The sequence below is a fragment of the Nannobrachium achirus genome (genome assembly GCF_963921795.1).
Source record: "Nannobrachium achirus genome assembly, chromosome: 6".
Taxonomy (NCBI): domain Eukaryota; kingdom Metazoa; phylum Chordata; class Actinopteri; order Myctophiformes; family Myctophidae; genus Nannobrachium; species Nannobrachium achirus.
The window spans coordinates 47,533,564-47,544,671 of NC_137815.1; the positions used below are offsets into that span (position 1 = coordinate 47,533,564).

Sequence of the window (11,108 nt, forward strand, 5' to 3'; positions counted from 1 at the left end):
GTTGCTACCCATTAGAGAACAGCTATGTAGAAATGTGGCTCACCTTTGAGCCATAGTCTGTAGACCTCTTGACCTACTGCACATACAGAGCTGCCTAAACAAATTTTTTTGTAAACTATTTAAATAGTTTTGAGGGGGAACACAATTCAGCTATTTGGCCCAAAGTGACTGTAAAAGCTTGCTGTTATTTGTTTCAAAAAGCTTTATACCCAAAATGTATAGAACGACACCATGGGACAGCTTACAAAATGCTGTACCCCCTCCAGCTGTGAATATTCCACATTTTCGACTATTATATTTTGACACTTGTTTTGGCAATGTAAACGTATGTTTTCTCATGCCAATAAAGCTCCTTTGAATTGAATTGAATAGAATTGGCTCTCAACCAGTTCTGCATTGGGACCTATTTAGCAAAGAACACAAACCCATTACTCAATGTGTCAAACAACACCAGCATTCCTCTGTTAAATGTTGTTTTTCCATGACCCTGTCTGTCAAAAATGTTTGATGATTTAGGTAGGGATGCACACAGAAACGCTGTTCCAAATACGAAGGCATACATATAAAATACATATTAACACACACACACGTACGTGCGCACGCACGCACGCACACACACACACACACACACACACACACACACACACACACACACACACACACACACACACACACACACACACACACACACACACACACACACACACACACACAGGGCGTCACACACACATACACACAGGGGCGTCACAAGGTGGGGGTGGGACTGGGTTACTAGGCCCTAAGGTGGGGGGGGGGGCCTTGAAACTCTCTCCCACCCTATGAAGAACATTCATATGGGTGCCCACAGTGAATCCTTGTACACAAGGCCCAGAACTTGGTGTGACACCCCTGCGCACACACACACACACACACACACACACACACACACACACACACACACACACACACACACACACACACACACACACACACACACACACACACACAGGGCGTCACACACACATACACACAGGGGCGTCACAAGGTGGGGGTGGGACTGGGTTACTAGGCCCTAAGGTGGGGGGGGGGGCCTTGAAACTCTCTCCCACCCTATGAAGAACATTCATATGGGTGCCCACAGTGAATCCTTGTACACAAGGCCCATAATTTGGTGTGACACCCCTGCACGCACACACACACACACACACACACACACACACACACACACACACACACACACACACACACACACACACACACACACACACACACACACACACACACACACACACACACACACACACACACACACACACTCAGAGTGAGAGATAGGGTCCATGCCCCCTACCCAGGGGTTCTTTTAATAGACCTGGTGGGTCTGTGAGCTGCAGCTGCCTCTGTGTGTCTGTTTCACCTCTCATTCGGTCTGGCTTTTACCCTATCCTTGTCCCTGTCCCTCACTCTACCTCTCCTTCTCTGCTCTCACTCTCTTCTCACTTTCTATTCTCCATTCTCCTCTCCCTATTTGCCTCTAACAATTCTTCTCCCACTGAAATCCCCCATTTGCTAAAATGGCTGACAAAACCCGCCTGACGACGAGGAGAAGAGAGAGGACACAAGTCCCAGAAGTACCGGCGGTAACCAAAAATGGAAAGAAAGAGTTGAAGAAGGAAGTGAGTGGTGCAGTTGAAATGGAGGATGCAGAAAACCAGGCGGCTGGCGCGGAGGCAAGCACCAACGGGGCCGCAGCTAACGGGGATGTGGCGAATGGGGAGAATGCAGTGCCAAAGGTGGAGTTGGTAGAACTTCCCCCATGGGAGATCGTCTACGGGTAAGTGATGATGGCACTGGACCCAATTTCCTCAATTAAACAATATGAACCTGAGCATCCCTTCTTCTTGGGCAGAAATAGCAAATCTTCAAAAATCTTGTATATCAAGCTTGTATATCAGCTATTTCCTGCAAAGATATTTGCAGACCAAGTGTAGAACCCTGGGGGGACCCCGGTTGACTAAGGGCAGGGGTCAGCAAGTTGTTTTTTAAATGAAGTACCATGTTTTTATTTTCTAAGATAGTCAGTGTGACATGTCAACATTTTAATGACACCCCATCAAAATTCGGACATATTTTTTGTTAGGACATTGTTATAACGTTCATTAGATTTAGCGATATCTCCCGGACTCAGAATTTTAATAAATGTAGAATTATGTGCAGGATGCAATTTGCTGCAAATAAGGTGACTTATTTAATTGACCGTTTAAAATAATATTTGATTTTAAAATATAAATCCTTTCTCATACACTTATGCCAGTGTGCCAGGGATCACCCTCCCCTGTGCCAATGTTGGCACCTGTGCCTATAGGTTGCCTACCCCTAGTATAGGGATTAATTGGTTAATTTTCTTTATCTCTCTACAGTTTGTGATCAAACAGAAACTATTTCCGCCTCACTTTTCCAATTCGATTAGTAATGATTATATTTGGTTTAGATTTATAATGTACTGCACTTTAATTTTGTGTGCACTTCCAACTCTCCTTTCGTTTAGTTAGTACTAATTACCATAGTATTAATGTCATATAAGCAAAAAGTACTCGACAGCTTCCAAATTGTGTAGAACACTAAAACCAAGACACAAGAACATAGTACTCCTATTTTAACTTTCCTACACTGGTTGCCTGTCTGGCTCCTTTATTTAAGTGATTAACCCAGCTGGTTGTTCCTGAGTCAAGGCTGAAATCAAAGAGTGACTGTGCCTTTTCTGTCAGGGCCCCTTGGCTCTGGAATGACCTTTACAATCAGTGAAATAGGAATGTTGATGAGGCTCTACTATACTTATAGTCTTATGGACTGTATACTAGTTTGCTGTTGGGTTCAGATTCTACTCTGCTTCACCTCACGTTGCTTAGAAGGGGTCAGGGGCATTAACTCGACTTTTAGAACAACAGTAACAACAACATAACCTGTAACTGACGTGAACTGAACTAGGCTATGTACTTCAGTCTTAAATATGTATGTAAGGTAAGCTAACTGTATACTTAAGTCTCAAATAGTGTCGACTCATTTTTCTTCGCTTACTGGCGGCCGGCAACATAAGTCACCACCCAGAGTTTTGGAGTGTGTACTACAGATCCTAGAGATAAATGCATTTTCCTTTACACAGTTAGAGCAGTGTTTCCCAAACAATCGGTCAGGATCCATTTTTGGCTTGTAGAGCTGCTATTTTAAAATAGCTTAAGTGGTTAATTCAAGATATATTTTTGTAAGTTTGATTTTCCGGGGAGACAACAAATTCACTGGATGAATTGTGTAGGAGTTTAGTTCACCTGCATCGGCAACAAATTGTTTTGATCTGAAACACCCAAGGGTCAGTGAAACTTGAGCTATTGGGTTAGGGTGAGCTGATGTGAGAATCACATGTTCTGAGAGGAGAGAAGTGAAAATCCCCCATTCATTTTCGTCCCAGCTGCTAGACTAATTGGTGTCTCTCCAATGTACTGTCCTGTACTGTATGTGTCTGTGTCATTAGATATGTTTATGCTGTAAATATCGATACAAAATTAGATTTGGTGGTGATGCACCTGTCTAAGAATCTAAAATGTATCAGCATGCACGAATAGTCCAAAAGAAAACCACAACAAATGAGCAATTGGCCATTTGTATTGGATAAGATAGATATTGGATAAAGTTAGAACACCTGTTATTAAATGCACCTGTCGAGGCTCCATGTTGGGGCGGGGGATTCATTCAGTTTCCAACTGGTAGCAACATTGCAGGCCATGAAAAGCACACCAAGCTTTCATCAACAGTGCTGAAAAAGAGATAATATAGCCTATAAGTATACTATCTGCATACACATTGTATTTGTGTGCATTTGTTCTTGTGTGTGTATCAACTATACAGTATGGATATGGGCATGAGAGTCATAATTAGTTCAGAAGTTTGAGGATAGAAATAAGTGTCCCTGAGCCTGCCTGATCAGGAGCTAACACTCTGCTAGTGTTTTCCAGATGGTAACAAAGTAAACAGTCCATCCTTCATGATCCTTATCCTGCATGGCTGGCAGCTCAGTACTGGTGATGTTTTAATCACCCTTGTGTTCATGGGTGGAGCATCTATAGAGAAGCACCTGTGTTTGCCTTGTAGCTAATATTTTGATTGATACTATGATAGAGGGATGGGGAAAGAGAGAAAACAAGGGGTTGGAAGGTTGGAGGTCTCGTCCACCTTCATGCCGAAGTGTCCATGAGCAAGACACTTAACCCCTATAACTATTCCCTGTGTGTCCCCTGCCTGGACACACAATCAATCATATTGATTGATTGATTGAATACTTTATTAGCAGTTTGCAAGAGGGAAAGTACTGTTAAGGTCTGCTAAGAGAATTTTAAACCCAGAAAAGCCTATGGCTTGTTTGCATTGGGGTCCTTTGTATGGATGGGTCACATGCAGAGAAAGAGAGAAACAATTCCTCCCTGGGGATCCCTACAAGTACCCGGTTAGTTATAGGTATAAAATATTTATCCAGGTTAGGTTACACAGACACTTGGCCGCAGCCAAGGTGGAGGACAGGATGCAATTCACTGGGTGACTATGACAACCATTCAGTGACACCATGTCAGCAATTTGGTGAGGGATTGTGGTCTTCAGCTGCTGCCTGCTGTCACCACCTGCAGGTGACAAGGAATTGCTGGCCATAAAGGTAAAGAGGTGTCAGGCTATGCCACTGGCTGAGTCAGTCCAGGATTCTTCTTTGATAGTAGTTGTTAGTGTGTGGATGCCAGTGAACCATGGGCTGCCATCTTAGCCATGCATCCCCAGAGAGCAGTGGAAGTAGATGCCTACTCTTCCTTTGGCTAATCCTGCCAGACTTCTCAAATATGTTGAGGAACAATGTGGGCTCATCAGCTGGTGTAATTTGGAGCAATGCAGAAGTTGTGAAGGTGGGGTGTGAGACTGTGAGAGGATGATGAATGTACCAGTCTCATTCAAAGTGACATGTGTCTGCTGAGTGCTTGCTGTTTTTCTACTGCAGACTGAGGCTCCTGCAGCCTCACCAAATGTTATATCAACCTCATGTGGAGATAATCATTCCATCTAGGATTGCAGGCACCACCCACTGTATTACTGGAAATGTTTTTACATTAAAAATGTCCTCAAGAAGGGCATGGAAGAATAAAAAAACACTTTTTCACAAAAGAGTGAAACTTCATTCTTTCCAGATATAAAAATGCATAAAAGGGCACACGGGGTAAGCGTGTCATTGTCTGTGTTGGCTTTTTGGCTGTTGGTTGACAACACAATAGCAACAGGTGTGCTTCATTGTCCTGGCAAGCTGGCACCTACAGTATGTATGCCACTCAAACCACCCCTCCCACAGGGCCAAACACAATTATTGTGGCAGTGAAGGATTAACAATAATAGCAGCAACATAATAACAGTAATTGAACTGATTTTCAGATCAAAATTCCATTATAATAATAATTCCACTTGTAGGAGTCAAAAGTGAAGTTGCAATCAAGAAAATATCCATCTACATCAGCAGGAATGTATAGTGTCTGACTGACAGATTAATGTAACCCTAGTCCTAATTTACCACCAAACGTTATTCATTTTATTTTATAAACTGTACGCCCAAGTTTTTTATCAGACCCAAGGCAACTCTCTCTGGATTAACCTGAACCCAGCATCACTATTCTGGACGTGTCAAAATGGTTGAACATTCTGAAACACCCAGTGTGACGTGAGTGGTGCTTTTGATGAGAAATTGCCGGGACATATGCGCAAAGCCAGATGTAGGAGCGGTTAGCACCGCTCAAAAGTAGGTAAAGAGGGGGCTCCCGCTGGCATAATGGTCCAGACATAGGCTCTGATGCCTGATGTCGCAGGTACAAGTCCCGATCTCGACAACCTTTGCTGCGTGTCACTCCCTGTCTCTCTCACCCTGTTTCCTGTCTACAGTATATCATCTCCACTGTATACAATCAATAAAGGCATAAAAGCCCCAAAAATATATTTTAAAAAAAGTAGGTGAAGAGATTTGGTCTAGGGTTCGAAAAAAGGAGGTGAGGTATAATAGACCCCTGGGGGATCCTGGTCAAAGTATAGGTTTAAGTGGTTAAAACCCGGTCAACGGAAGTAATTGGGTTTAAGTGGTTAGAACCTGGTCAACTGATGTATTTATATAGTATATACTGTAGGTATAAGTGGTTAAAACTGAATAATGGAAGGGGAATGAATGGTGGGTGTAAAACATAGGAGAAACAAACCAGCGTGTTGGGTCTGACCTGGTTAGATTCAATATGTGTCACAGAGTCAGGGGTCTAAGAATATAACTGTGGAATTCCTCTATGGACCACACCACATCCTAAAATTAGCTCTGCCCTGCTCTGCTCTGCTGTGTGCTGATGTGTAAGCACTTAACCTCATAGAACCAGATCCTACTTACTTATCAACTTACTTTTGCCCATACTTTGCTCATCGCGGTTTGAATCAAGGTTTGAATTTCGCTTGTGACTTCAGCGTCACGCCATATCGATTAGCAACGTTTTCTGTCTGTACGCTACTGAGCTGGACATTATGAATGATGACACACGAAAGAAGAAGAAGAAGTAGCGTGAAACAATGCAAACATATGCCATAAACATTTTTCCAAGACAAGGCAAAAGCTTAGAAACATAGTGTGGATTTCATAATCAACTACAGTATTTTCTGGACTATAAGGCGCACCTGACTATAAGGCGCACTGTCAATGAATGGTCTATTTTCAAACTGTTTTCATATATAAGGCGCACCAGACTATAAGGCGCACATAATAGACGCTACTGTTGCGTTATGCATCCAACAGATGGAGCTGTGCTAAAGGGAATGTCAATGTCAATGAATGATCCATATATAAGGCGCACTGGACTATAAGCCGCACTGTAGTTTTTTGAGAAAATTAAAGGCTTTTAAGTGCGCCTTATAGTCCGGAAAATACGGTAATTGAAAGTTGTGAAATGTAACCAACCTGAAACTTATTTTAAATTGAGAGAAATATCAGAAACCATGCATCAGCTCAAACAGATGTGTGATGTGCTGATGTCACATCCATTTAGAAGTCTAGCAAGGTGTGCTTTGCAGAGGAAGATGAGAGAAAGATAAACACCCCCCCCCCCCCCCTCCAAAGTCTCAAATTATGCAAATGGTATTGAAAATTAAGGAGAAAAGAGGCGCACTGCGGAGTGCCCTGCCAGGCTGTCTACAGGCCTGCATTCATTGCAGGCACGATGGGCAGCATTGTGTCAATTGTACTAGGCATATTAGGCTTATATGGGTTGCAATATTGTGTTTTTAGATTAGGTGTTGCAAACCTGTTAGCCTACAGTAGCTGCATTGTTTGAGTAACAGAGTTCACTGACTACAGAGAGACAGAATAAATGCAACTGTTTGACATTGTAACATTCAATGACAAAAATGTCATTAATGCATACTGTACAGTATGTAACAATGTTATTATTGTATTTCCCAACATGAACAAGTACTGTACCAGGAGGCCTGCCTTAGTAATAATACTTACAAGTCAAAGTGCTTCTCACCCTCTCTGACTCCCTGTGTCTGGTGCACACATGATCGTTGTCACATGAGTCACAAGATCATGTGTAAGTTATTACGCACCCAGGCTTTTGCCGTTCGGGTCCCTCGGCTCTGGCACTCAATGTATTAACTGTGTACTATTTATGCAATTAAAAAGTACTTTGTAACTTGTTTTTGAAAGGTGCTATACATAAAGTTATTATAAGTAGTAGTTGCCTGATCACCAAAAACTGTGTGTCTTTCACATTGAAAGATTGGCTTTTGGCTTTGTGTCCCTTCAAATCATTGATAATAATGCGAAGTGCCGCATTATCAGCCTGCCTGTTGTTGGGTTACTGCTTTGACTATGCATTGACAATGCATTGCGTCACAAATGTCCAGTCCATATATGGGCATATCTGTGCACTCACCTTAGTCGTCCCACAGACATCCGCAAAGCCTTCCCGCCCACCACAACTTTAACTTTATACAAGTAGATGTAAACTGCAGTATATGCTCTATATAATATAGTATAAATAAAGTTCTTACAGGGTTGCCTAATCCCCTTTGTTTGTTGTTTTTTGTTTTGTTTTACAGGGACCGCATCGATCCTTTCGCCTTCAAGTTCCAGTTCAAGAATGTGGAGTACTCGTCAGGTCGTAACAAGACCTTCTTGTGTTACATGGTGAACACAGGCGATGCAATGGACATGAAGAAAGGCTATATGGAAGATGAACACACAGGCGCTCATGCCGAGGAGGCCTTCTTTGTGGAAACTCTGCCTAACTACGACCCTAAACTCACATACACGATCGTCTGGTACATACAGTAGACTGTCTTATTGTATGTGTCCTGCTGAACCTGCCAAATTCAAGCGAGAAACTGTTTTATTTTTTAACTGGCACACCTTGGCCAATAACAATCCCACTGCAGTGTTTTCTCACTGCAGTGAGTTCCATGCATGTGCTAAAGAAAAGTGAGTCAAGTGAATTACTAATAGGCCGATACCCTGGAGAGACAATCAGAAATATTGTTGAAAATAAATGACAGTTAATAATAATAATACATTGTATTTATATGGTGCCTTTCAAGGCACTCAAGGTCGCGGTACAACAAATTAAAAAGTTAAAGAATAAATGGAAATGGTTAAAGTAAAAAATAAGCAAGCCAAAATATTGTTTTGTCCGGAGCATTGAAGGTAGGCACAATGGCTAATGGGAGAAGTAGTTCCTTCAATCCTAAAATATTACACTGTCAATTCACCTTTTTTGTGTTTTCCAAAAAAAAATTATGAACAGAATCAAATGTTTTATGGTCATGATTCATCAGGACACTGGTTAGCTTGATTCCAGCCTTAATTTTCTGAATCATCTATGGAGATATGTATGGGTTTTTTACTTCACCAGTGCCAGTGAAAATCATGCTGGAAACAATGGTGGTTTATTAGAGGGTCAATTATAAATCTGCGCGCAGAAACACCAAGGATGCAACAAAAGATTGCTATTTCGCTATTTCAACATTTCAGTCCAAAATATTGTCACTGTTGGACAAAAACCTTGTATCTCCAAGTTTCAAATTTGTATGTTTTTTCGTAAAGTAAAGCCAGGCTGCTTCATCATGCAAGACTGTCACACAAGACTAGTGAAAATAGCGAATAATCGCGGTGCGAGGCATTGTGTGCTTGTAGATCGGCTATTTTCACTACTTTAAATCATTTTTTTAAATGATAATTACAAAACGAATGGTTTTGGACATACAAGGTTTCCGCCCGACAATGACGATATGCTTCCTCTTTCCAGGTATGTATCCTCCAGTCCCTGTGCAGCCTGTGCAGCCAAGATCGCTGAAATCCTGAAGGCCAGGAAGACAATGAAGCTGACCATCTTCGCTGCACGGCTCTTTGAGTTTGAGGAGCCCGAGATCCAAGCCGGGCTCCGGGCCCTGCACGCCGCGGGCTGTAAGTTGCGGATGATGAAGCCCCTGGACTACGCCTACACCTGGGACACGTTTGTGGAGAGCGAAGACGAGCCCCTGAACCTGTGGGAGGACGTCCAGGAAAACTATGACTGGTACCAGGAGAAGCTGGCTGACATTCTTCAGTGACCATGGTGAGAGAGGGAGCGAAGGCTCGACAATGTTAACACTTTTACTGCCAGGGGTTTATGATTTTGGTTACCAAGTTCTGCCTAAGAAGGAGATCTCCCTTTTAGCGTTTTTTAACAGCGTATTAAGATCGCTGTTGTCTATTGTTCGATCAAACTACGGCTGCGAATAGATGCTAGGAGACTAAATAACCCGGAAACAAAACATCCGTTCCCAATCCAGTCCCTTTTAACTGCCCTTTCCTCACCGTTCTAGGTTTCGAGAGGGGAAAATGGCCCCGCCCGCATGAATGTGTGCTTTCGTCACACGTATATGGTTAGAGTACATTTAACAAGGAAGCGAAACCACTGCACGCTCACACAAAGTAAGGGTGTAGAAATCACCACAACCAGACGGAGAACACGCATGGCACTGTGCACGCGTGGGATCGTCCTCCAAAAACAGGTAAAAGCACCAAAATACCTGGCACTGAACTAGAAAAAAAGAAAAAATGGAGATCTCCTTCTTAGGGAGATAATAAGAATTATTAAGTCATTTTATTTGTGTGTATAGGCCTATCTATGCCTGTGAGTGCACAGGACCTCCCTCATACAGTTAGCATGTAGTCAACATGTCACAGAACATTCATGTTACTTACTTATCAGCAGTCAATATCCAATTTATCTCCTAGATACATCATGTCTAAGCAAAATATTATCTCTGATGCCTAATGTGACTCAGTTTGTGCATTGTTTATGACATGTTAACTTGTTGCCCTAAACGCCAACACACCCCTTCTCTCCACACAGGAATCCAGTTGACCACGACTTTGTTCAAGCTCCCATCGTCCTGCACACAAAACATAGTGATGATAGATAAATCAATATATTAGATTATGTGTAATTATAGAAATATGTGTGTGTGCGCGTGTGTGAGTACATACAGTACGTGCTGGCCTGCATGGGTGGGTGTATACATTACTGCACAAGTGTTTGTATTGTAGGCCAAAGTATGTGTGTGTTCATGAGTGCATGAGATGTCAAGCCTGCTACCATCAGCCAGTAGACTTGTAGCTGCGCTGGCTTGACCTCGTCTGTGGACTCTCCTTCAAATCAAGACACAGGAAAGGCTCTGGAGCCGATTGCACCAGGAGTGCATACATTCAAATGTAGACTAGTAACATAAACAGCAGCCAGGTCAGCACAGCCAAACAGCCCCCCATTTTAAAAGATGTTGTGCCAGGGACCACCAGAGAGGATTTGTGGTAAACATTTTGTAGGTTATTCCAAAACTGTTGTGAGCTTGTATATCAGCTATTTTTAATGGCCATATAAAATATCCATAACAACTATCTCAAGAACTTCTGGCTGGCCATTACATTTTATTTGCACCATCATGCTTCCCTGCAGAGCCCTAAATGATTTTGGTGACCGAACGGCCTTTGTTTCATGCATAGTGCCACATTCAGGGTTCCCACACATTTTTACCAATTAATT

The 11,108-nt window shown here is 42.5% G+C and overlaps 1 protein-coding gene across 1 annotated transcript; it reads left to right on the forward strand.

Annotated features, from left to right (window-relative positions):
• Window positions 1-1,550: 1,550 nt before the first annotated feature.
• On the forward strand, window positions 1,551-9,633 carry apobec2a (apolipoprotein B mRNA editing enzyme, catalytic polypeptide-like 2a; the record flags this gene model as incomplete). Its single annotated transcript, XM_080728259.1, has 3 exons — window positions 1,551-1,810; window positions 8,128-8,349; window positions 9,330-9,633. The coding sequence occupies 3 exons, from the start codon at window positions 1,551-1,553 to the stop codon at window positions 9,631-9,633; spliced, it is 786 nt and encodes a 261-aa protein (XP_080584385.1).
• Between the last annotated feature and the right edge of the window lie 1,475 nt (window positions 9,634-11,108).